The following is a 27,854-nucleotide window of genomic DNA, read 5'->3' on the forward strand; positions in this document are numbered from 1 at the left end:
TGGGCTGTCCCCTTTCTAAATATTCTGCACCATCGGTGCAGAAAAACACACACCATTGAGCAGAAAAAAGCAGAATTGAGGCAAGATAGACACTTGTCCCTCAGACTCATGGAGATCTTGCTCTTTCATACACTCTGTTAGGATCCTGTTCTATAGGCTGCACTGCAACCCACATTGCCAGGATAAGCCTTAACTCACAGACTCAATTATGTTGGAAAAGACCTCGAGATCCTTGAGTCCAGCCTTTGGCCAAACACCACCATATCAACTAGACCAGGGCACTGAGTGCCAGTCTTTCCTGAAACACCTTCAGACACGGTGACTCCACCACCTCTATTCTAATGTCTAACCCTTTTTTTGAAGGAAATTCCTCCTAATGTCCAACCAGAACCTTCCCTGGTGCACCTTAAGACTATGTCCTCTTTTCTTGTTTCCTGGGAGAAGACTAACCCCCACCTCGTTACAACCTCCTTTCAGGTAGTTGTAAAGACTGATAAGGTCATCCCTGAGCCACATCTTCTCCAGGCCAAACACACCCAGCTCCCTCAGCTGTTCCTCAAAACCACTGACAAGGCAGGAATTCCTGCAGCTTCAAAAGTGACCTTCATAACACCAGCTAGAACAAAAGAATGTGGAACAAATCCCAGTATAAAAGTCACCAAATACTCATGGATAGTAAGAAACATAACTGAGCATAAAGTCACTCAATGTTGCTCAAAGGGATCCTGAAGCTTGACAGGGAGAAGGGCTCCTGTGGGGCTGCAGGCTAAAGGGCTCCTGAGAAATGGCACCATGAAGATTGACAAGGGAAAGAGGCTCCTATGTGGTGGCAAAGAACTGGCTCTTGCAGGGCATAATGAGCACAAGACAATAAAAACCCCACAATGCATACAGTGCAGAATACAATACAATACTGTACCATATGCTACAATAGCTATACAAGAAACCATGATATAATGCAGGACATACTCTGCAATACACTCAAAATATGTAAACTACAATAAACATGAATGACAGCACACAACACATCTAGGACCATAATGAAAGGAATGAGAGGGATGTGTCTTTACAAACAAACTGTGGGTCTGCTTGCAGATAAAAGTCAGATACTGATAGGTGAAAGAGGCAATGGAAGGAACCATAAATTCCACGGAATCCCACTAATTGACACAGACTCAGTTGCTCATCCAAGACTGTGCTAAATTTCTGGACTTAGAGGAAAAGAACAGCAATACAAAGAAAAATGGGGGAACGGTGGGGGGAGGGTACACATTAGAAGGGGGTCTGTATTAGGCTATTCAGGAAGTCTGTACCTCTCAAGTACCTCAGCCAAGGTGGAGAAAAAAAAGACCTCATGGAAAATGTCCCATGGCCTCTCCCTTTATTTGAATAAAGTTGCAGGACTCCTCTGTCTCCTTTTAGAACATAAACCTCTGGCATTGTGGATTAATTTTCCTAACAAAAAAATACAGTAAATACCACATGGTACAGTACACACTGAAATGCACAACCCACTTCTCAACCTTTGAAGAAACCTGCAACTCACACTAGGCCCTTTGTGGCCAAAATACAAGGTGGCCCCTTCAAATGACCTGGAGAGTTCCTGTTTCACTCAGGATCTGCATCTGTGCTTTTCTGGTCACTTTCACCTCACCCTCCCTGTGTGCCCAACAAACAAGAGACCACAAGCAGCACAAATCCCATGGCAGCTTTTTCCCAATGCCAGATGCCACCACAAGTCCCTGACATGGCACTGTACCCAAGAGGCAGACAGGAATCCCTTCATCCCACTGAGTAAATTCACCTCGTGGGAATGCCCTCCCTTTTGGCAGAGAGAAGAGGACCTGAAAGGAACCAATTTGACTTTTTTTATGTCTCAACATTTGTTATACACAGGGTGAAAAATTATTATAGGGGCTGTTAGACATGCTGGGAACATTAACATGTACCATGTGATAAGCAGAAAATGGAGGTGTCAGGAAAATTAATCCATGAGAAGTTTATGTCTTTATGGCGGGATGCCCCTGTGTCCTGGCAGTGATGCTGTCCCTGTCTTCTATATCTTCCTCTGTCTCTCTTTCTCCCTCTCTGCTCTCTTTTCTATCCCACTCTAGTTGGGTCCATACCCTTTCTTTACCAAGAAACAGTTCTCAGATATAATATTGCCACATTGGTGCTTTATTTTTATCTGAGAAATCTGTCAAAAAGAATGCTCCCCCTTTGAGCAGAATCTGTAAGGACCAAGATGACCCTCCAAGAATGAAAGTTTCCAAGTGCCAAGGGGGTGTGTATAATGAGGTTTTTTTGAGGCAGAAACGGGCAGGTTCACAAGATCCATCCCCAGTGCCCAATCTCTGAACTGCTGGGACTTGAGACTGCACAGTCCCATCTCGCATCCCATAGCCTGGAGCACATCTCTCCCGTGCCCCGGGGGAAAGTGGCTTCTCCCTCTGCCAACACCTCAATGTAAGGCTGGCTCCATCCTGTGGCAGCTGCATGCACCTGCTTGCGGAGGCGCCTCCTGGGCAGGACTGAGACAGTTCCTCTGTGACACAGCCCAGCCCAAGCCAGCTCTGTGCTTTCCTGCCTCCTGGCCATCAGGGCAGCTTCCCCTGCGGCCAGCAGCTTCCTTCACAGGGCAATTTCCCTGCCCAAGACAGCCCCAGTGTGACAGAAGCAGGAGATCTGAGGGCTGCTGAGAGCTGAGTCTGCACACAGCTCAATGCAGCAGTGGCAAGGCCCGGGCAATGCTTGGTTTGATTCCCCCTTGGCAGTTTTTCCTGTAAGAGGAGCCTCTTCACAACAAGACAAACACACGAGCTCAGTCAAAAACCGGGGCATTAGAGTTGTAGAGGGCACATCCACAAAGCCCTCCTGAAAAGTCTGTAAAACCAGCTGGTGTGTATGTGGATGCCTACTTGGAAGCTATACTAGAATGAGTCTCTAGCTGAACTTCAGGACTTTGACCAAAAAAGGTGCCAAATTCACAAGGCTCCAGCCATCTGTCCGAAAATATAGTAAAACCTTTTAACTTGCTTTCCAGGAAGCTCAGGGGAGTGATGAACACATTGAAGGCAAGATCTTCCAAGGTCTTTAGAAATCAGAGACACAGTTACATGCTTTTCTCACTGTATGTTACAAGTTTAACTGTGAAAAATATCAAGACTTTGCTGAGAACTAGAAACTGTTCCAGTGATGAACATGGAAAGAGGTACTGTTGCAATCAGAGCAAATAATACTTGTTGTTGAGCCAATCAAGTGCTTCAATACACTGAGATCCTGCTCTCAAGTGATTCAGACAACCTGTATTTAACTACTGTACCTCAAGATAATCAACAAAACAACATCTGGAAAAGATGGAGGCAGAATAACAAAGTTTAAAACTGCATGAACTCAACAATAAAAATGGCTTAGGCTTTCCTACCAATATTTCTTTTGAGCACAGCAAGATGAAGTTTTAACAACCTTTAAAACTGTGTTTCAAAATACAAGATACCAATGGTCCAATGGTGTTGCAAAAAAAAAAAAAAAAAAAAAGAAAAAGGAGAGAAAAAAGAAAAAACCAAAAATTTCAGAGCTCGATTCTCTGGGTCCACAACTTAATAAAACAAAAAAAAAAAAACCAAACACCACACCAGCCTCAAAATAATACATACAGATAAGAAAGAGAATCCCCTCACCCCTATTATTATCTTCCTGTACTGCCTACATCATGGAGGAAAAAATTTTCAAACTAATTCCTCTCCTCTGTGCAACCATGTTTTAACACAACCACACTGGACATTTATAAAGCTGTTCTCAGCAGCTATTTCTTGAGCCTAACAAATCTACATGTTTCTTGCACAAGTGTGTCAACATCTTCATTATCCTTTTCTTCTGAACTTGGTTCCCAGTCCGAGTCTTCATCAGTAGCTTCGCACTCCTCTTCCTCCTCGTCATCTATAAATCGGTCATTGAGGTCATATTCATTGGTTTCACCATCATTGACACCATCCTTCTTCACTGCCCTTTTTCCTGTAGGGACAAAAATGTCATGTATCCATGACTAATAAAGGTAGAGTTCAAGATCACTCCCAGAGCCCAGATAGTAAAGCATCTCTCCTCACAAGAAAGAATCACCTAAACAGTACATCTGTCTTCCAGTTAAGCCTCTAGCTATTGCTAGATGGCTACTCTGACCCTAAATTTTCTGCCCCCATCCATCAATCCCATCCATCCTTTGTATTCTTAGTCTTTGGAAGCTAATAGCTTCCTTCACATGAGAGAATAAAATCTTCTAGATCACTCACCTCCTATGCTCTCCACTTGCCTTCATACTGGATAGTCTGTGTTTCCCTTCTGAAAGTCATTTCGTTCAGAAATGCATTTTGACAGATGTGTTTCAACCTTGCTCTCAATATCTGTGACACTTCTTTTCTTAAATTTCCAAAATTCCTAACTAGCTATGGCCTGTTAATATTCCAATCATATCTTATTCTACCCTTAAGTCACATCTCTGAGTAAAATCATGTTCATTCCTCAGCTCCCCTCCCAGTTTTGCATTCTTACCTTATCTAGAAATAACCACGCAATGATATCGGTCTGGCTAACTTACCTGTTGAGCAGTTGTCACCAGCTTTCATATGGAACTATTAATATGGGGTTTTTTTTTCTTTAGCTACAGACCCACAGGCCAAATCCTAACTCTTTAAATTGACCATAAACAATTTTCAGCAAACTCCTGAAACCTCAGATCAGAGCTCCAGGCGCAAACACCACCACCAGTACCTCACATAGCCAGACTACAGCCTCTTTCAGTCACACTCTTCTGGGAGTGGGAACGCTCCTGTTCCAGAATTACCTTTCTTTTTATGCTTGCTGGCTTATTGTTTAAGAGACTTCAGAGGAAATTAATAATGCCATAATTGGGAGGGCACGTTCATTTCAGGATGTTTCCTCCCAATTTGTCTCAAACCAAGACACTGTGTTAACCCATAACCAGCAAAATCACAGACTATAGTCCTTGCAGAATTGGAGAGGAGGGGTCAAAATGAAGATGCTGAATAAAGTAAAAGCAAAATCCCCCTTCTCAGACTAAGGTTACGAGAATAATAAGCCCAAGAGCTGCTTATCAAAGAAAAACTCTTTGCCACTTTCACAGCACTGTGAGTGGTATTTTACAACAGAAGCAGGAATGCAGGCAAAATACTGATAACTTTCATATTCTTCTTACATATGTAAGATATGCATACTATGTTCTCCCTCCTCATATATCAACACTTTGATTTGAGCAGTGAGTGATACACTTCCTTTTATGCCTTTCCTCTCCATTTCTTTCTGCTGTAGTTTAATTTAGCCCTGCAGCCCCTAAAGCTGACGATTAAGCTTAATTCAGTCTTTTCTCTAGTAGCCTATCTATAAAGATGATCTTGAAACTTTCTATGGAAGTATCTCCTTAATGTGGGAAAAAAAGCTTGCTGACTGCTCCTTCTGAAACATTCTATTTTGAAGTGAGCTTATCAGCTTTCTAGAAAACCTGCACAAAAGTATGTAGAAGAATCCATGTAGGAGAATCCATGGCTACAGGGTGTTATTCATCTCAGCAGCAACAACCTAGAGAAGTCATTCAGTAGTGACAATTTAACAACAGCCTAACTCTGACTTTTTTTAAAATTCCTTCCCTACAATTATTCCCCAGTAATTTGCCTCAGATTATTTTTCAGACATTCTCTACAGGCAATTCTGGCAGCAATTAGATTTGAAAGCTAAACATGTTAACTGTGACGTAGAGGGCTCCCCTCTTCTCTTGGCTCGTGGAATTTAAATACTCTTGTAGCGAATTTAATCCTGCTGTGTCTAATGGTGCAGTTGTGCCCAATATGACAAAATAAAGGTTAATGGAGCTCTTACTGTCTATCTGACCCTGCAGGACGTGGTATGATAGCCTCAGGTGTGAACTTGCTGAGCACCACCTTTTATAAGCTTTGCCCTCCACAGAGCTAAGTCAACCAGTCAACAAAACATTACAATTTTTTTTTAAAATAGTAAATATAAACAGAACTTAATAAATTATTTCCCTTCTTTCCCGTGTGTGCAGAATATCAATTCTTCCACAGTTTGATCTTAGTAAGAAAAGTTGAATCTGACAGACTGAATTTCACTTCTGTGTGCAAGTTTTACATGCTAAAAGAGCAGCACTTCTTCCTTCAGAGTCACCCCTGCCTGACCATCAGCTGCACACACAAGGGGCAGGGTGCACCCTACTATTTGGATAAGGAACGTACTCTTATGAGAGGCACAGCTGCAATTTAAAACCTTCAAAAATAGATTTGGACTTTTAGATATGCACACAGCCCAGCCTGCTTCATTCTAAAATCTTTAAAACTCAGTGCTCTGCAACACAAATTTCTACCACGGACCTCTGATCACGGTGGGGCTGGTACTTGTATCACAAGATACACTAAAACACACACATAACAAACATGCCTCAGAATATTCTGGTGCACAGATATAAGCATAGCAAATATTTGGTGATAGCCAAAGTGCACACAAACTGGGTAAGAAATGATATGGCAAAGAAATTTCTCAGTGGAAAGTTTAAAATAACCTCCTGCATTCACACAGAACAGAAAGAGAGGTTAAAACACTTTGCCATATTGCCATACAACTATTTGCACTTTTATTTACTTTCTGTAGAAAGCAAATCTATTTTGAAGATTTCTTTAGGAAATTCCCTGCCTCTCCTTGGTGATCTCAAAGAAGACAAGCCACTTCCCACTCCCACTCAAAATGCAACAGTTGTACACCCTCCTGCCTTACTCTGGTCACTGAAAGCGAAGACTGCACAGCATTAGACTTTCAGACTGCTCTTTAAAGCTCACTTTTAATTTTAGAAAACTTAGGAAGCTTCACATTTGGAAGATGAGACAAAAAAGAATCCTGGAAGCAGACCTAAGCATGTGTCCTGGGTTGTAAGATATGTGGGTATTCTATTCCTATCTGTTAGAGGTGGGGCAATTATCTTCTGTTATTTGGGCAGTTTTCTTTATCTGTTCCACAACCAATGCTCCCTCCAGGAAATATCTTCTGTTAGTGGGCCATTGAGTTTCACCGCATGACTGATAAAATTACATCATCCTATTGTGAGAAACTCTACCTGGGGAGAGGAGCCAAACATTCCTACCTGGATATAATCTGAGATTTGGAACACCGCAGGCAGCCTTTTCCCACTGGATTCCCAGAGGAGCAGCTTCCTTCTCCACTAGATTCCCAGAGGAAGACAAGGCCCATCTACACCACCACTGGGCCTTCAGAGGAAAACTACACCTTTCTACAGGATCACTGCTTCAAAAGAACCACACCTGTCACTCCAGGAGGACTGCACCCACCATTTCAATTGTACTGCTACCACCCTCACCAACAGGGTGTTAGGTTGTATTCTGACTCTGTCAGTGTTTTTTGCTTTTAGTTTTGTTTGTTTGTTTGTTTGTTTGTACTATTGCATTTGTATTTTTAGTTTTCCTAGTAAAAAACTGTTCTTCCTATCCCCATGTCTTTGCCTGAGAGCCTTTTAATTTCAAAATTATAATATTTCAGAGGGAGCTTGTTTACATTTTCCATTTCAAGGGAGGGTCCTGCCTTCTTTAGAAGACACCTGTCTTTTCAATTGAAGACAGCATGTTTAAAACTTGAGTCTATGTGCCCCCAACATACATAAACTTCTATACTTTTATCCTAAGCCCTGAAATTTCAGTACCTCACTGTATGAATAAGGAAGTTCATCAGTACATGCACAGATTATCATCTGGAAGTTAGTTAAAGGTCAGAGGGAGTATCTGCATGTTACAGGAGCAACCACTCCTTATAAGGCAACCTTAACTAGCTGTGCATGAAATAGTGGATTCCTTTAATCCTATTATGGCTGCTGTGTAAGGAGTGAAGATGGAAGACACCATTTAGCCATATGTGTCTCTCCTTAAAATATGTTTGTTTTCTTGTCTGCTTCTAGGAAAATACAGGTGGGATTATCCAGGAAGACTGGCACAAATGCAACTGAAGGACTATTACTGGTAAGAAGACAAGAAGGATTTTACTAAAATAATGACTATTTTCTCCTCAGCTAAGTATTATCAAGCATCTCCAGCACTATTAAATGCCAAAAGAGCCACAGCAGGCCAATGGCGTCCCAGGTTGATGTGCCCACTCATAACTACAGAATACATTCACCATTGCTTGAAGCTCATTGTCGTGTTCCTCTTCCAGTTACTAAAGAAAAGGGAAGTTGTCATCAGGACAGAGGGAACCCTGCCATAAGAGTTATTCTTACAGCTGCTACAACAGGAAACTGACCTATTAAACAAATGCTGAAATGGTTGTGCTGTACTTCCGGGTATAAAAGCTACTCTGATGCCTCAAAAATACCATTTTTGTCTTGAATCATTCCCAAGAGATTACCCAGATAAACTGTTCTTAAAATCATTACCCTTGCCATCTGTAGACAAATGTCATCAAATCTGACTGGGGGTTTTTAAGCAGGAAATTGGAATATTTTAGGGCATTTAAATATTTTACACTACTGTTTCCACAAATGCTATTCTAACTTAATCATGTCATAGCCCAGAATCTTCAAAGCAAAATGCATTATCATGACAGATCCTTAAGTGTTCTGCTCTAAACTACTGCTTATAGCATTGGGATTTCATGTGGAAAAGCTCCAATTCAATAATCAAGAGAAAGCACCATAAAAAAATAAAACCAAGAAGTATCTCTTTCAATTCTTTAAGAGCAGACAAAATGTACACAGCACATTCCCCTGTGTTTCTTCACCAAATCAAGTTACTGGAATATAAAAAGACTACAAAGTGTTAGATTAAGAACTCAAATTCAGTTTTAGTAATCTTCCCTCCAGGCCTCAAGAAAACATATATGCAAAAATTAATTCTCACAGTAAGAAAATCACTGGTGAAAAAAACCCAACACAAAAAGATGACAGATACAGTTGCAGTATTTTGTTTAGAGCATCAGAATATTTTAAAATTTTATCTCACCTGAGAATTTCTGATTTTAAAAAAAATCCCAGAAAAAAAATAATCCTAATAAAGAGGGAGCTATAAATGCAACTTTATTTCCTAAAGGGAGATTAGTGCCTTTTAATGAGATAGACATGATTGTCCTTGTGGGTCCCTTCCAATTCAGAATTTTCTGTCATTCTGTAATATTGAACAAATTGGCCTACCTGGAGGTGCACTGTGCTTGTACTCCAGCTTGTGCTGGGGGTTCTTCCTGCAAAGAAGGAAACAGCAAAAGCTTGATTCCATCACCTTGCTCCACATTTCACAAGTGCAGAATTCCCTGGTATTTTATGGATCATTTTCAAGGCAGAGCATTTAGATCACACAGATAATAGCCAATAGATAAGGACAAAAAAAATTTAACACAAAACCCCTTCAAATTATATCTGTTGCTTCATCAAAAGAATGATCAATTTTTCATGGGTGCCTCCTTTCCTCTATCCCCAAAGAATGAAACAGAGATTAAGAAATTACTAACTCATGCAACACAGAGATTGTCCCATCTGGAAGAAGAGCCAGTTTGGGGTTTAGATAAAGCATCTGTTGTACTCCCGAGAAGCATGTTGGCAATTTCATTACTGATATAAGTCTGTATCACTCAGCCTGAGATGGAAAATTCATCTCATACATGTTTTTAAGAGAACCACTTTTTCTGCATTAGCTGAGTATCACCAAGGCTTTTTCCTAAGAGCTGTTCTCATTTTGTTACATTTCATGGAGATCATGCTTTTTAGGATAATCACACTTTCCAGGAGAAAATGTTTATATGCAGAAACAATCTTTAACAGCAGCCACCAGTTTCAATATGCTCTCATAGAAATGCTATTGCCTCAAAAGGTATCTTCTTGTCCATTGTGATAATTATGCAGTCTGCTAAATATGTAAACCCGAGATACTGAAAAACAACAGAATACAACAATATTTTGAAGAAAATCAACAGTGCTTAAAAGAAACAGCAGTCAGACATAAACTGGATTTTATTGCTGTTACCTCAATTATACTTTGTAATAAATCAAGTACTGACTAAAATAGTCTTTTTGCAAAATCACAACAAATACATTACCAAAATTTAAACTAAAAGTTACAGATCAAGAACAACATGTAACAATAAATTGCTTATATAAAAGAACAATTTACTGAATGTTGAAAAGAAATACAGTATTGATCTCCAGGTCACTGAATGGGTTCTTTGAGCAGTCAAGTTTTCATCTCTCACAGCTGACATAATTACCAAAATAGTGATTTTTACTGTGTCAGTGTTAAAAATATGCACAGACTTGGGTGCTTTAAGGGTAGAAGTCTGACCGCAGTAAATTTCAGAAGGCTACAGGCAATGTAAACACCAAGAATTAGTCATTATTCTACTGTCCTTCTGCAACTGCAGAGGAGAACATTCTTAACCTGACACAAGAAGAGGCACTGTGCACGTGTTTCTCACCTATAACAAGCTGTTCCATATGGACACTCAGGCCGGCTGTCATCATCATCCTGAGCCACCATCTCCATGTTGTGATAGTCATCATCATTAGGATGACTGAACTGCTGGAAGTGAATGGGATTCTTCCTGCAAAAGACAAATACACACTGAAACTGACTGATCCATTTCAACACAAGAGAGGACATATAAAACATGTTACTGAATCATTGACAGCTCATTTTTCTGTGGTTACATGAAGAGGAGCTTTTAATGTTTAACTTGACACAGACTGTATGACCTACCTTCAGGACAACAGAAGAAATTTTGTCTTAGCACCTGCTGCAACAGAAGTTAAACCAGGAATTTTCCTATTTCCCATCAGCTTTAAGTTTCAGACCTCCAACACATGTACAAAAGGCTTTATTTGAATTACAAACTAGCATGCTGACATGAAGTTGTACCATAAGACATTAACAACTTCATGTGTAGCTGAGTCACACCAATGTTAGTGAGGACAGCACAAGATCATCATCCACAACTTCTTGTTCTACAACACTTGAATCCGAGGTGAAAAAGTAGAGAACATAAATTTATGAATCACTGAAAGAACATTTCTACCACTTCTAGGCAAGAGCTTTGTACACACACCACTCAAGACTAGACAGTCATAAACATCACTTAAAGAAGAGTTTCTTCCTTCTATAACTGTTGTAAGTGGAATTAAAAAGAACACAGAAAATCAAGTTCTCACTTCAGGAGAAATTCATGTGACAGATCAAAACAGGATAAAAAAATTACATCAAAATTAACATAATAGTAGCAAAAGCAAATCTACTTTTTCCCTATAATTTCCTGTAGACTTTTTTTCCAAGTGTAATACTGAGAAGTAAGAAATGTGAGATTTTTAAATAAATTATTTTCCAAAAGACATCTGCAAAATACTTTATTGATTACCTCAATCATTCCCAGAGTACATAACCTCTAGTGTGTTTGTGCAAATTATAGAAGTGAGCTGCCTGCCTCAAGCAGGAGGAATAACAACTTTCAGCTGCAGAGTAGTTACTGCTTTAGCTTAGACTTGCTCCAGCTGCATTTAGAAGCAGGTATGGAACACACCAAGGATGTGTGCAGCCACCTCCATACACAGCAACTTCCTCACTGATCAGAGAAACACCTTTAAACTCACAAGTACTTCTGAACTTTACAGAGGACAGTCAATATTCATTTTAGCATTTCAACTACCACTATAACAAAAAAGAATTTGTTACAGCTTTTACAAAGATGACTTAAACACTGTGAGTTCTGCTGGCCATTCAGGCTTCCTTTTAGCATTTGACAAATACCAGCTATTTAGTATTAATTCTTTAAATCTCCATTTGCTGGGTATGTTTCGCTCAGGAAACTCCACAAGCAAGCTACAGATTAACTCTTCCATAAGCCACTTATCAAAGATCCAGCATGCCTTGGATCTACTTACATAGGTGATAGGCTTCTTGTCCTGGTCTTTTGTTGCTTCTACAAACTGTAGGACAATTGAATAACGTTTCACTAGAAACTATTGCAGGGTTGCAGTCTTTTATTCTATAACAAATTCTCATGAAACATCACTTCTTGTGACAAATTCAGACTGGCTGCCTACTTCTTTCCCCATTAAAATAAATGGGATGAAACCAAATCATTTAGAGGTCATTTGCCACTGTGTTTTCTTAATGCACAGAACTAATACACTTGCAGTAATAGCAAGAATTCTCAGTCACATGAAATACAATTTATCTTCTGAAAGGGATACAGCAGCAACTGATGTTCCTTGATTTAATTTTAATCCTTACTTCTACATCTAGATACATAAAGCATCATGGTTGCCACGTGTCACAGTTTGACACTGGCACTATGCCAGTGCCCCCATGAAAATACATGTTCCCTGGTGTCTGCTGTGAGATGCAACCAGGAATAGAGCAAAACAGGCTCCAACTTAAAAGGGTTCTCCTTTTAAGGATGCTTTGCCCAGTTCCAAAAAAAGCAGTCTCTCACTTTTGGGACACCAGTCCCACCTAAATTCACCCCCTGGGGCCGAGGGGGTCTCAAGAACAGAGGTCTTCTTCTTCACTGAAGATTGAGGGCACCACCACTCTCCTCACCCGTCGTCTCTGTTCACGCACTCCTTCACATAACATCACTGCACTCTCTTGGCTCCAAGCCATTGCCTCCCCCTAAATGCAGTCTCTGTGTCACATGAAAAATGGTTCTGTCCATGGCTATACAAGAAAAGTCCAGCCAAAGGCCACTACATCATCCCTCTCACTAAGATTCTTCTCCACTTCTCTCATGGCCAATTTCCTCTTATCTCTACCTCTCTTCTCATTCAGCTCCAGGAGGATCAGCATTTGTAAGGTTTCCATCATCCAAGAAAAGGGTTAAAAATCTCAGGCTCTGCCTGTCCAGAACTCCCATGGCTGTCCTGCCAGGCACCTTCTCTCTGCAACCCCCCCTTCTTCTCAGCCGGCATGCTATCAAATTCCAAGGTGGCCCAGGCACAGACACCAGCTCTCTCTCTCTTCCTCTCTCTCTCCTGGGGGAGGGGTGGCCTGGTGCTCGTCCACCTTTCCATCCTCAGGGCCCGACCTACCTCGCTCCACCACATGTCTTCCCCTCCCCGCCAAGCCACAGCAGCTGGGCAGGGGAAGAGGTCTGAACCTTTCACCCACTGGAACCGGAGAGAAAGTTTTCCTGGGAGTTCTCTGCTTTTAACCTCCTGTGTTCTCAGAGGCATATCCTCAGTGGCCACACCAGGTGCTAATATTCAAATCTGAGCACCTATTGGTTTAACCACAGCATCCCAAAAAACTCACTTCCTCTCAAACCACGACACTGTTTCAGACACAGGAGTTCAGGTCTACTATACCTCTTCTATGGTGGCCCTTAAAAAGGGTGGTGGCGGTAGATTTATTTTAATTCCCTATTCTGCCAACTTCAGAAAAGCAAGCAGCAGACAAAAACATGTGACAGCTTTCAGAGGGCGAGTTCCTCGATAACAAATAAAGGCAGCTACAACATACACAGAGCACTTTGTCTCCTAATGATAACAGCAGCTCCTTTGAATTTGGCCACTTCAGAAATGACAGTGAATGAAGGTGACAAGAAGACTCCTTGGAGCAAGAGGTGTGCATCAAGTTTAACTCTTTCAAAAGCAGTGTTTTCAAATTCATAAATGAAGAAACTAAACTATGGGTTACAAATTTACTTACTAAATGTTTGCTACAGGCTAATAGAAATGTAGTCAAATAACTAGATCTAACATTTAATCTTTGCTCTAACACACTTTTGCCACCACACAGAAACAACTACTTAGAGGCCTTGAACTAAAAGCAAATACAAAGACAGGCTACAAAGCACATTTCTTTTGCTGCAAGCAAACAAGTCAAGTTCCATAATATTTCCTGAAGATCAAAGCTGACATTTTGATTCTCCTTATTTACAAAATTCTCCCTATCTGACAAAGTAAGACTGCTATTTGTTATTTCAGAACATTCTTTTCTTTTTATAAAGCAATACTTTCCAAAAACATTGCTGCCGAATGTCTCACAATAAAGAGACCCAGGAAGAAATGTGCACATATAGACTCCTACTCCCTACTACCAGTACCTATGATTTGCCTTCCTAAAGATAAGGAATACTTCTTCATAGCAGAACATTAAATATCTTTAATACCCACACAGGGCAAAACCTGTCTCAGCAGAATTCAAAGTAGCTGAAGCAAACCAGAGGCTGCATTTGCACTACTGGATCAACAGAACTGTCTAATAAGACATGCTTTTTTCATAATCATTAAGGGAAAAAAATGAGATAGGTCGAAGTTACATGAAAACCAACATGTGATGTGCTCATGAACACAACAGCTTTATAATTTTGATATTCAGTTATCTCAGCATCAGGCTCACCGAACATACAGGAAGCCAGTCACTTGTGCTTGTTTGGTTCCTAACCAAACTCACTGCTTTTATTACTGTTGAAGCCCCTTGGGGGAAGATAAAAAAAGTCACAGAATCTGCTGCTTCCTGGATTAGCCTTTTGTATTTACAAAAAAATTACATGGGATTATCTAGAGCTCAAAACCGTCTCCTAAATGTAGCTCACAGGTCAGTGGGCATTTTCTCGACTTAAGAGCACTTCTAGATTTCAGCCTTCCATTTAATGTAACCCAACAGGACACCACAGATCTTTTCTGGGCAGAAAGAACTAGCAGGAGGCCAGGCACCCAGCACTGGTGTTCTGGAACTTCTCTGGTATGACAAATCTGGTAAGACAAATTACTTCTGGTAAGACATATTACTTCTCTGGTAAGACAAATCTTCTACCACGTCCATCTTGAAAGGATATGAGTGAAAAGAAGAGGAAAAGCCCCTGTTATTCCCCACTTGCAGTATTTCTAAGGACTGTCCAGATAAGAGTTAATCTCAGATTCTAAGTATGCTTTGTTCTGGTTTTAGGGGTGACTGAAAGCTTTTTAAAAATTGCAGAAACATCAAGTTATAATAAGATAAATTCTTGATTATTTATGAATGACAAAGAGTAAGTATTTTAAACATTCAGATCACAAAGCAGGCAGTAACTTTGATAAATGCAGTAATCTTTCATGTAAGTCTCATCTGCTAAAAAACCAAACCTATAGGGTCTGTGTTGGGCACTTGAACCTTTTACATCTCTTCTCTGCTAGTACCTCATACCATAGACACAGGTCTTTTATTTCTTTTCTTTTTATAATGGACCTTTATATTTTATTTCCTGCAACACTTCATCTTTTAGTTTGCTCAAATACTTCATCCCTTGTTTGGGTTGTATTAGGAGTTAGCAATCCCAGCTCCTCCTTTTATCCCTCTAAAATTAGTATTCTGCTATTTGTTTCTCATCAGATCCCTGTTCAGCAAAAGATTTTTTTCCAAATCAAAGCTTGTAACAATTTACAGTTTTCTCTTCCATAGCTAATACGTTATTTCTGAATAACAAGCTAGACCAAGGTAGTACTGATTTTGCTTTACCTGTAACAGCCACTTCCATACTTGCAAGGTGTCCTCTTATGCTGCATCTGTTTGGAGCTTTCTGAAGCATCTGCACTTCTGGCTGAATCAGAAATCTCAGTGCTGTAGTCCAGATTTGCATCAGGCTCAAGAATCCCTTCCTGAGCACCAAGATATTGGGAAGTCCTGCCCCAGTGAGCTTGTCGGCTGGTAGAACCAGCAATGTGCTCTTTGTTTTCTGTTTCCTCAATTCTGTTGTCTTTAATGGAGATGTGACCTTCTCTTTTAGACCATTGGCTATGCAGCTGCCTATCATTTTTTTCCAGAGAATTTCCAGGGTTTGTTGTTCCAGTCTTGCCACTTCCTTCCATATATCTCATGGTAGTCTCAAGAGGTAATCCAGATGTATTCTGTGGAACAAGGTTACATTTCGAAAAACCTGAAAATTTACACTCCTCAGAATGAAAAGCTTTGAAGTAAAACTGTGCCTCATCATCCCTGCTTTCAAAATCAGTCACAGAACAGCCCAATTTAGAAAGGACCTTGAAAGTTCATCTGGTCTAGACTAAAAATCTTCTACTCTACTTCCTAAACTCAAGTTCACTGCTAAACACAGCTGCTGAATGAAAACCCCAAGTTCAGAAAACACAAAGAGAAAAACTTAACTTAAAAGAAAAACTCAAAGAAAAACTTATCTAACAGCTTCCTTCCTCAGCTTCCATTCCTTCACATGACCTGTTCTCTCATCACCTCAGTTTGTGAACAGTCCAAGAACTAGTTTAAATTAACTTCCAATTTAAAGTACTGCTCCTGAAAAATTAATGGGGATTATACAGGTGAAGATGTAGTGGACTGTAGAAGAATGTAATTTGGACAGACTTCTACCCATGAATCAATTTAAATGATTAAGGAATCACTTACTAATTTAATGAGTTTCTTAATAATTTAAGCAACCAGATACATGGAGTATATTTGTATTTATCTATATAGAAGATATATGGGAACTCAGGACACATACCCTGAGGTTAATCCCACACTGATACATCTTAAATGCTTCAGCTCATGACTCTAAATCACAACAGTCTGTCACAGACACCATTAAGCAAATATTTCAGTTTTGACACTAACAGCACTTTAAATTTTGGAAAAAATGTACCTGGAAGCATATTACATTCAAGGTTGAATTACTTTGATACATCATAGAACTATTCAAATGTCTGTGCTTTCTAAAGATTATTATCTATGTTTTCCCTCCAGTAAATTTATACTTAATTTACACAGGTGCGTTTTGCAGAGCTTGAAAATCAACCAGTGATTTCCTACTGGATTTTGTTCCTTTCCAAGCAAGTCTCATGAAATGTTATCCAAAACCAATTACATTTGAGCAGCAACTTGATTAAGAAAGGGAAAGTCAGCATTACCATCAGATGATCCTGACAGATGCACATTTAGTGACTCAACTAGGAGACAAAGACAACTCCCAAAATACAGCTCAGCAATCAACTGCAATTTAAGAAATAAGCCTTTCTTTGCAAAAGAAAGCATAAATTACTGTTATTTGCCACTACCACTTCTGAGTTCTCTACCATGTATTTCCACCCATTGCCTGTACTGTACATAAGGAGACAGAAGGCTCACACTAATTCCCTGGTTACACACCAGGCTGTAATCCAGGAAAACCAAAAGCCACCAGCACTCAGCACTGGGACAGCCTCTGGTGGCTGCTGCCAACCACAGCAATTCAGATACTTTTGCTTTCTTCCCTACAGAACATTTTATCAATCACCTTAAACATGACAGCAGGACCATGATTTAGGCTCTTCTATCCAAATTACAGTCTTTCAGAGCTCTCTACGGTTACTACTCTTGCCTGCCCTAATACATCAGTTTCTCTGCAAAGTCCTGAAAGCAATTTCTTAAACTGTACTTGAAATTAAAATGATTTATGAAATTATTAGGTGAAAACAAGTAAAGCTTCCTACATGCAAATTGCAAAACTGAATAATTCATTACGTAGTTACTCATTTTATAACCAGGCAATGAGAAAATAGCTCAGCAGCTGTTATTAATGGACCTAGTGGACCACTGTTATACCAAAACTACTACTACTACTTGCTCTCCATGCACAGTTTGCTTCAATTAACCTTAAAACCAAAAAAAAAAACCCAACAATTTTCAGCGTCAGAAGCATTTTAAGTATTTTATCAGATCCTGGAACACACCCAGGCAATTTTAATGCCAGTCATTAAAAACACTTTCCAGAGTGGTTCACTTAAAGGAAACAAGTCAGTGAAACTCTGTTTGCTCTCACCAGAATATGCTTTGCTTGACTTTAGCAATGATCCTTCTCACCACTTGCAGGACGTTGTTAGTAAGGACTTAACTGCCTAAAAAGGCAGCTGTTCCGTGAGGTCACAGAGAGACTTGACCAGTTGGACCAAAGGGTCTGTTCACTCATTGCCACAAATAATTTTGGGTTTCAGGTTACTTCTTTTTCCTTTTTTTGACTCATATTTTGAGATGGTGGCATAAGCACACTCCATGCTACCTTCCTTTGAAACAGCAGTTGCTGAGCCACACACCATCCTCATCTGACCATCAACCCTCACCTACTACAATGGCAATAGCTTGGGAAAAGCCCAGTGTTGCATTGCATCAGTTTCACACCATCACCTATCCCCAGAGGTTCTCAGAAAAAGAAGCCACATACACCAGCCATTCCTAGGAGCAGTGCTCTGGCCCACGTGCTCCTGCTTCTTGCTGCAAAGTTTTCAGTCTGGTACTTCTGTGGGACATTTGGGGGCCATGTCCCAAATCCTTTGAAGGAAATGCAGAAAACCAAATCTCTGAGGCTTCCATGATCCTTGCTACAGAGCTATCCAAAAGACTGGTATTTCAAAACCAGTCACGATCAGAACACAGAGAACAAAAAGTTATGTTGTAGGCCTAACCTTCAACATGACATTGCCAACTACATTCTCATTTTTTGCAATATCATGGTTGCGCCCTGAGCCAAAAAGTTACCTGAGATAAAAGAACAGGGAAGGGAAGGCAGGTCCTTTTCCCTTGATCTTGCTCTCCACCTTCAAAATCCTCTATAGTTTCTTCAGAAGGTAATCTTTTTTTCTGCTGTACATGTACTTCTGATTTTAATGACTCTGTAAGACCTTCTCCCCTTCCTTGGCCTTTTTTCTTTCTACTACCTTAAAATAAAAGAAAAAGGATACTTTTGGAATGCAATTTTTTAGTGAAATCCTGACTAGAAATCATCAAAGTAGAACACTGGGCACACGGCATGAGAAACAACAGCAGTTGTGAAAAAGACTTTTTAAACAGTTCTAGTGTTTACATCTATCCCCAGTTCCCCCAAGGTCAGGGCTTGAGATACTAACCCACACAGCTCCTAATCTCAACACTGACAAAACCAAAACATTCAGTCTTTGAAATAAACATTATATTCACACATATAGCAAATTTTATAGTACTGGCAGAGAAACAAATAAATAGACAAACAAACCTCACTCCCCCAAAAATACAACACAAAAGCACAAACATAAGAAAACTATTACATCAGTACAGGACTCAACACCATGCAATTTTTATATAAATATCGCAGGAAGGAACAGTCTAGATTTAGAAGGGAGATGAAAGAAAAAATACTGAAACACAGATTTTCTTTGTCATATTATAATTTTTTTCCAAATTAGCTTTTGAGGAAAAGAATAGGCAGTGTGGTGGATGGCACATGATTGAGGTTGTTAAAGCCACAGTTGCCCTCATCAGTGCACACAGACACCTGTATTTACAACAGGAGGGAAGAAGCAACTGGCCAGACACTGCATTTAACATACTCCTGTGGGCTTGCTTGGATATTAAGAGCCAAATCCATAAGAGCATCCCAGTAGAAAGAGCAGCTGGAAAGAGTCACTGAGGTAGAGCTGCTGCACACGGGAGCAGACACACACTCACCAGCCACAGTTCATATACCTGGACTGATCAGCAAAGCAAACTCAAGTTTGCCCCCAAACCACTTCACACCTCCCCACAGAAGGGCAAACAGGGTGGGGTGTGCTGTGTTCAGCACAGGGAGTGATGGAAATACTTTCCCTCTCTCACTTCTTTGGCCCTCCTGTTCCATCAATAAAAGTCACAAGGGCAATAAATGCCATGTAGAAAGTTTGTCTAATGGCAGTTTTAGAAGCTCCCAGGACTGAAGGCAGACATGTTATAAAGTCTTCTTGAGCTTGTACCAATGCATAGGCACATCATGTATGCCACTGAGCGTGACTGAAAACAGCCTTCTGCTGCTGTCACTGCTGCTAGGCAGCAGCAGCACATGACACATCCAGCAATTTCTTTTCCCACAAGAACAGGAGGGAATGCAACACTACTTTAGCCTTATGTTGGTAAGAATCTATCAGATTGTAATGAACTGCTCCTCCTAGGAATTAATTTTGGACTAAACAACCAAGTTTGATTCAGTAATGATTAAAAAACTAACATGCAACACCACCCAAACCCTTCTGCCCTTAAAACCTGTGAAATTAAGAAGCTAAATTTAGAAGGGCAAAACATCAGTGACTTAAGTGTGGAGAACTCTAGGAATTAAAGAGATAGAAACTACTTAGAATTTACATACAAAATAGGCAAGTTTATAGCAAAGGGCTCCTGAACGTCCAATGCTCAGCTGTACAAACAGAGTTTATTTATCTAGCATAAAAAACAAAAAGAACAGAAAGAAAATTAACTGATGAAAAAGAGCTCTATCACACCCATAGGACTGATGACAAAAGAGACAACAGAAGTCAGTTGTTGTCAGCTGGCCCCACACAGAGCATGGAAAGAGAAGTAGCAAATTAATACTTCCTATCACCCCCATTATAATTTTAAAAAGTGTATCAAAGCACAGGAATGCATATTGGAATGCAATCATTACCACACTGCAAACCTACCTCCCATCGTAACAGGCTTGGAAACCCTCTGCACCAGAAGATCTCTTTCCAGCATCCAAGATGGAAGCACTCTCTTTCTTTGAATAGATTTTGACTCTTTGCTTTCATTATTGCCAGAAAGAACCTGAAAGAACATTTACTGTTTAGTTCTTTTACCCAGTCACAGAAGAGTAGGGGGAAACTAGACCACAGTTTATGCCCCTCAAAAGCAGTCTGGGTAACCACCTACTTCTTGTATGGGGACCATTGCTCAAATATTTTAATATTTTTGCAGTTTCCACCCACTCAGAAAAACAACATTTATAGGAACCTTCATGCAGTAAAAACAAAACAAAATAAACCAGAACTTCTTATATCTTTGGAATAAATATCTAAAAGGCTACAAACTGAAAGATTCATAGAAGAGCTTTACCACCACCTTGCTCTAGAGTTTCCCTACATAGATATAACAGAAAGAGCAAGTTTAATAAAAGTCAAATTAACATTAACAAATATGTCCAAGGAAAAAACCCCAAAACCCTGCAAACATAAAAGTCTTTCTTAAATTCCTATAATTTATTTCCCCAGAAAGTAACCAGACTCTAAATCTCTGTAAAAACAATGCAAATACACCAAAGTCACATTAATTATTTACTGAAAACAACACTATCATTTTGAATTTCCTGAGCCAGTCCACCCCAGGTATCTCAACCACAGCAAAGGCTGACATTTCATTTGTATAGAGAACATAACACCTCCTTAACTTTTAACACATGCTTACAAATATTAAACTTCATTAAAAACTTCAACACCCACCAAAAATCTGGAAGTAGCATCATTACTCCTTGTTTTTGTAGCTCCCTGTACGTTAGAGCTGGAACATGCTGGTTCCATTAACAATGGAATACAGGACATCTCAACAGCAAGAACGTTGGTGCTTCTGCATCAGCCTCCTGATTTTTTTCTGACAAAACAAAATCAATTTTCTCTACTTACACACTACAAGTATAAACATGCACTTTTGACTCAAACACAAAAGTTGGTCTGAATGCTTGCCATTAACAAATGCAGTTTGAAACTGATCATCAACATCCTCTTAACATCAGCTTACAGAGGAAATAAATGCACCTTCCTTTTACCTCATACCTAAAGGGTTTTGAACAATAGACTCTCTAATAACTGCTGACCCCGACTGTGCTGTTTTGGGGCTTCAGTACATAATTTACACTGGTTGCTGCCATGACAAAACTTTGAGAAAGCTGAAACTGCATCTTAGAATTTGCTTTATGGTAAATCTGCACAACTCCCCAAAATCTGATCCTACTTTAAAAGTCAGGCAACAATTTTAAGATGCAGTTTTCAGGATCAGATGCCAAATGAATCAAGCACTTCCCAGCAAGTTCTCACTACAGCCTGCAGCACTGAAGTGACACTAGATACACAGGTGCTAGATTCAAAAGCCACAGTCCAGAGCCACTACATCTAAAAAGCCTTTTAGGTTATGAAAGCACACCCAAACTGTAACTGTTTTTCCTTCAACACATTGCCTTTTCACTACTCAATTCACCAGCACAAACAATCAGGGAAAAATAATAGCTGGAGTATTCCCTGCACAAAATCACTGTCTCTGCCAACCCTTCCAGAACTTTCTGCACTGCAGAGATGGCACATTGACCAGCTGAACTTTGTCGCCCTGGGAAGAGAAACACCAAAGGCTAAGCTCTGCCCTCACCCCTTCAGCTCTTCAGGGACTCACAAAACCCCAGGATGGGGGAGGTTCAGTGGGACCACAGGGGTCATCTGGCCTCAGCTCCCTGCTCAAGAAGGGTCATCCTACCACACATGGCACAAGATGGCATCCAAATGGTTCTGGAATATCCCCACTGAGGGACACTCCTCAACCTCTCTCGGCAATCTATTCCATGCGCAGCCACGGCACAGGAAAGAAGTTCTTCCTTATAGTCAGGGGGAACTTCTGGGCATCAGTTTCTGCCCGTTGCCTCCTGTCCTATAGTTCTGCACCAGTGGGCACAGCCTGGTCCATCCTTTCGGCACTCTTCTTTTAGATACTTATACTCATGAATAAGGTCTCTTCTCCGCCGTCTTTTCTCGAAGCTGATCAGACCCAGCTCTCCCAGGCTTTCCTACTAGGAGACTCTCGATACTCCACTCTCCCGCTGGAGCCGAGCTTTCCCCGCCCCTTCCACCCACGGCAGAGCCGCCGCGGGCTACAGCGCTCCTCCTTGAACCGCAAAGCTGCGGACACGAACCACTCCGGCCTTGGGAGCGGGGGCCGCTCGCTCGGGCCGGCGGCTCTGCGGGGCTGGGCCGGCCTCACCTCGAGGTTGCCGGAGCCGCCGGGGCAGGGACGGAGGTGGTGCCGAGGCCGGCAGGAACCGCCGCCGCCTGATGACGCGCGGCCGCCCCGTGACGCGCAGCTTCCCTGGACCGCGCGGCGGCGCCACCTCCGTGGTCCCGAAACTGCGGAGATTCGCCCCGAAACCAGCGCCCCACGCGCACACCCGCAGCGGGCGGGCAACGGGGACATGGCGGCAGGCAGGCACCCAGCCCAGAGCGCTGCCGGTGGCGGCCGCCCTCACACAGAGAGGCCGCAGTGACGCCTCCCCGCCCCGAGGCCGCGGGGATGGACGCGGAGCGCGCTGCCGGCCGGGACAGCGCCGAGGGAGGAAGAGGAGGACTGGGTGACTTCGTGTCTGCCCTTCCTCCCGAGATCATCTCCCGGATTTTCAGTGGGCTGGATGTCGAGAGCTTGTGCCACGCGTCCGTGACGTGCAAGGTCTGGCACCGCGTCATCGACAGCAACGAGCGGCTGTGGCGGCACCACTGCCTGGCCATGCGCGCAGTCTGCCAGCGGGAGATCGACTGCGACCGAGGGAATGGCTATTCCTGGAAGGTAAATCCACCTCCAGCGGCTGAACACCGGTAGTGACATAAACGAGAATGCTGGGGGCCAATAGAAAAGTGTGAGGAAATGACATCCTGTCACACCCATCCCAGGGTTGTGAGGGGGACGGCTGCGGTAACAGCGTGGCTCTGTAGCGCATCCTGGCGAACGGACATCTGGTAAAATACACTGGGAGATAAAGCAAAGCTGTCCCTTTTCCTACCCAGGACACAACCTGTTCGGCTCGGCATTAGTCCTCCTGCTGCCCCGCACAGCCTCAGCGCTGACCTTCGTCATACACAAGCCCTAACACGAGACAAAACCCACGTTCCCACCGATAGGGCCGGCAGGGACTAGGTAACAGAACTCCGATAGGTGGTGTGTGCTCTCTGGTTGTATTTTATGGGAATAGATGTGGTGGTTAGGAATGTCTTCCTGAAAAATCATCCTGGATAGTTCTGTCTCAATCCACCTCAAGTGATGCACATTCAGAAGGAAAAAAAAATGGGGAATATAAAAGGAAATGAGCAGGAGCTTTTATAAACTGTTTAGAAACTCTCCCCACACACAGACTGCTCTGAAGAGTTTGCAGCAGGTTTAGCTCCAGAACCTGCTGAATGATCTCTCACTGTTGAAATCAGCCTGGAAGTTGAGATAGATCAGGACCTGATCAGGTAGACCAGATAGGTGGTTCCACAGATTACTCTGGGCCAGCTATAGGATAGTCTCCCACCTTATTTTAGTTAGTGTGTTTGAGAGCACTGGAGAGGTGAAAAGAGAGAAGCTGCAGAAAAAGAAACCAAAGCAGCCGCTAGACTGACATTTCGGTAAAGTTTCTGCAGTGTGAGGCACAGCCGTGAGCAGATAGTGGTTACCCTTTCAGTGTGTAGATCTTGCTGCCCTTGCACAGCAATTTCCAGAGCTCCCTGCACTGATTGTCTGTTTTATCTGGAAGGGATTTGAAATAGAAGCTACAAACACACCAAGTCTACATTTTCTTGCCCTTAAAGGCTGGCAGAAGAGAAGAACCCAGACAGCCTCCAAAGTAAAGAAAGGTCACAGCCTTTTTTAAGGTCACACCTTTTTTAAGGTGCCTTTTTTAAGCTGTAAGACAAATTCCTGGTATGGGTTTTTCATCTTGACCACCAAAGAATTGAGGCAGGAACAAAAAAGTTCTGCTTTTTGGCAGCATTGCCCTTTCCTGGATTTAATGTCTAGATATCCAAAGTCACATTTCAAATCCCTTTTCTAGCACTACTCTTTTAGTGTAAACTTGTTATATTGAATGCAATTTAAATTGGTTCCTTTCCGAGATCTGACTATGTGTTTTTCCACCAGATTACATTGTTGAGAAACTACTGGAAAAGTAAAGTGAAGCAAGAATGGCTTAGTGGGAAATACAGCAACATTCCTTCACAGTTCAGCTTGCCAGAGAAAAGCATGTATCCAATGGATGTCGACACATGGGGAGAAATCTTGGAAGCAGAACTTGAGAGATGATAAACCAGTGCTGATTCTTGCAACTCAGATAGCTTTTGCCAATAGCAGACACACTGTTCAGCAGTTGTGAAACTGACTTTGAACTGATTATGAATTTATGATGAAAACTTCTCAAAAAAAAACGTTATGGGTGTCTTTATTAAATTTGCATTTTACTGTAATAATTTTATGTAACATTCTAAAAACAACTAAATATTCAGCTGTAATTTATATTTATGATTGTAATGTTCTACTGCACTGTCAAAAATATGCTGATTATAATTTCAGTTTGCACTTTTTGTTTTGGAAGAGATGATTTTTATATTAAAAAACCCCCCAAAAAAAAAAACCAACCCACAAAAAAAACCCAAAAACCAACCAACCCCCAAAAACTCCCAAGGTGTGTTTGACCTTTCAACATGAAGTGTATTGTATCAGCAGCACATGAGAGCCCGCAAAGGACGCAAAGGAAGGCTGGGGAAGGGACAGATCCAGACACCGGAAAGAATCCTCTGCGCAGCAATGCTCCATCCCCCTCCGAGCCGAAAGTGAGAGAGAGAGCAAGGAGTTGAGCCCAACCCCTCATCTCCTCGCTGTATCTCTGCCCTTTCCAAGGAAAAACAAACCCTCACCTGCGAGAGACTGCAGCCAGCTGCTCCCCCTCCGTCTTGGCTACATGTTTTGTCTCTCTTAAGTACCATCGTTATCATTTCTTAGTCAACAGATGGGAAAAAAATCCCTGAGAAAAAAAGGGGAAAGAAAAAGAAAAAGGAAAAATCCTAACCTCCAACAAGTGTAATTCAGAGTAAAGAGCATTCCTAAATATAGAGGATGTAGCAGAAAAATCAGTGAATTGCAAACTCTGCTTCCAGTATTGTTAGTTGTTCTACTCCAAGATTATATCTAGCTAGCTCAAATTAAAAAAAAAAAAAAAAAAAAAAAAAAAAAACACAAAAAGGCATACCCAAGTACATTGAGGGTACTGCTTCACTCCCTGCTCACAGCATGTTTTACCCTGACTTAAGAGAGCTAAAAGTGCAAAAAGTGCATCTAAGTTAAGCAAGATGAAAACAATACTAGCAGAACATTCTCATCACCTCAAATCTGCCCAGTTTTTTTTAATCATAGCATAAGGAAACTGCTCAATAATGGATCTAGTTCCTCACTTTTCTCATCCAGCCTTCACTGTTACCTCTAGCCTGTAACTCCCTGACATTTATTCCTTATTCCCGCTCCTTTCATGCCCTTATGCTGTACGTTTCGTGTATTTGTCTCAGGATACAGTTTGTAAATAGAATAATATTCAGCTATGAATCCTAAAACAGTTACTTCACTGTGCACTTGGCTGTAGCTTTTCCCCACTCTCGAATGAGAATTAAGAATCCCCAGTATCTGTTGGGTCTCTGCCTCTATTCAGATCAGATGGCTGTGCCTCTTTAAAAGCAAGGAATTAAACATGCAGCTATGCAATTACACAAGGCCTGCATCTCTAAAGCTGTAGTACCAGTGGTGTATATTTCTTGTTAAAAATCTATTAGTGAGAAAAAAAATATTTAAGTACAAATCCACATAAAAACTAAGTCTTCTTCCTCTCCTTACTCTGACTCTTTCCTTTTGTAGTGTATGGTAGAGATAATTCGTGCTATATATGTATAAATATTGTAAAAGTCCGAAGTTTTTGACCACTCTGGCTGGGAGCAGAGTCTTATTTCCATTCAGTCAGTTCCCGGACAACATTAAGATAATATCGAGTCTGTTAACATATGAATGAAACATTCCTGGGCGTGGTTGCTGACTTCCCTGGCATCTGCACCTGGGAAGATTGCATCTACACCTTCCTGGACCATGATTGCTGGAATGTCTAAGCTACTCACCAGGCCTGCACGGAGAAGGTTACATCTGCTGTGCTCAAGAACTCTGCTACATATGAATACAGACTCTATCTAGATGCTCAGACATCCGACTGGATCCCTGGACCTACCTTTGTCTGTTCCTGCACATGTATGGATTCAGTTCTACATGTGAAGAGACACAAAGAAACATTCGGTCATTCCTGCCTCAGGCAGAATAAACATTCGGTCATTCCTGCCTCAGGCAGAATGCTGCTTGAAGCATTCCGGGTGAACCACTGGGTGAACCACTGGGGAAACGCTGACACTTTGTCAGTCAGATCCTGGTTCAGCCAGCGCCGACACCCGGGGTTGACGCTGCCCGAGGCCGTGGGGGATTTTTTCTCAAAATTCTATTTTGTTAACGATCTAAGAAATGTTTGTTAACTTTTTTATAAATTTGGCTACCGGTTTTATCATTTATAACACTTTAAGGGTTTTAATTCCCCCTGGAGATTTCATTACATCAATTCTGGTCATCTATTCTACTCCTCTCTGCCCCTGCACCATCTACTCAGCCTCCCATCTCTGCTGCAGGATGGATGTGTTCCTTTCCCTTTAAGGACATCCCAGCAGCATCCAGTGGTGCACTCCTTGCACCACCTGGTTTGGGCTGCTAACAGAAGCCACTGAAATGCCAGAAATAGGAAGATTGTAAAAATAAGAAGAATGCCTAAATTAGCATTCATATGTGGGTGTCCTTCCCCAGAGAGCATGCTCAGCAGCTAAAACCATGCATGTAAAGCCCACACCTCCTGGGGCACACATTAGCTGCCCTCACACCTTGGCTGGTGAAGCCCTTTTTCCGCTCCAGTGCTTACCTCTTACCCACAGGTTTTGCTGAAGTGCTAAGTTCTGCTTCTGCAAACCCCACTGACCTTCCATTGTCATGCCATTTTTATGCCTCTGACACTTGGAAGGTGTCAGCTGCAGAAAGGTGCCCAAGGTGTCCATCACCTAGGCTTTCCATTAGCCACCTGTGATGCCTCAGGTTTTAGCTTTTATATTTTTCTGATTCCATACTGCTTTAGAGTGTACTTCTGAGCTTCATATTAGGGGGTAGTAGGCTCTCTTCACAGAGTAGGTAGACAAAACAATTCGTTCTCCAGATGGAGACCAAGGACACATGATCCAAATTTCAGGCCCAAGAGCATAAACAACAGTGGAC

At 41.5% G+C, this 27,854-nt stretch overlaps 2 protein-coding genes across 5 annotated transcripts; one reads left to right on the plus strand and one right to left on the minus strand.

Moving 5' to 3' along the window:
* Positions 1 to 1,179: 1,179 nt before the first annotated feature.
* On the minus strand, positions 1,180 to 22,848 carry APLF (aprataxin and PNKP like factor). Of its 4 annotated transcripts, none has more exons than XM_063152277.1 (8): positions 22,752 to 22,848; positions 21,230 to 21,377; positions 20,431 to 20,558; positions 18,507 to 18,681; positions 15,504 to 15,892; positions 10,489 to 10,614; positions 9,215 to 9,261; positions 1,180 to 4,014 (listed from the first exon to the last, which is right to left on the minus strand). In XM_063152277.1, exons 2-8 carry the CDS (start codon positions 21,326 to 21,328, stop codon positions 3,806 to 3,808), a joined length of 1,173 nt encoding a protein of 390 aa, XP_063008347.1. In that variant the 5' UTR covers positions 21,329 to 21,377; positions 22,752 to 22,848; the 3' UTR covers positions 1,180 to 3,805. The 4 variants fall into 4 exon arrangements, with proteins under 4 accessions (XP_063008347.1, XP_063008348.1, XP_063008346.1 ...); XM_063152278.1 differs by lacking the exon at positions 22,752 to 22,848 and adding an exon at positions 22,251 to 22,727; XM_063152276.1 differs by lacking the exon at positions 22,752 to 22,848 and adding an exon at positions 22,170 to 22,727.
* A 173-nt stretch (positions 22,849 to 23,021) lies between these two features.
* On the plus strand, positions 23,022 to 27,085 carry FBXO48 (F-box protein 48). The gene is made up of 2 exons (XM_063152279.1): positions 23,022 to 23,327; positions 24,657 to 27,085. The coding sequence occupies exons 1-2, from the start codon at positions 23,058 to 23,060 to the stop codon at positions 24,816 to 24,818; spliced, it is 432 nt and encodes a 143-aa protein (XP_063008349.1). The 5' UTR covers positions 23,022 to 23,057; the 3' UTR covers positions 24,819 to 27,085.
* The last annotated feature ends 769 nt before the right edge of the window (positions 27,086 to 27,854 follow it).

The sequence above is a fragment of the Melospiza melodia genome, chromosome 3 (genome assembly GCF_035770615.1).
Source record: "Melospiza melodia melodia isolate bMelMel2 chromosome 3, bMelMel2.pri, whole genome shotgun sequence".
NCBI lineage: Eukaryota > Metazoa > Chordata > Aves > Passeriformes > Passerellidae > Melospiza > Melospiza melodia.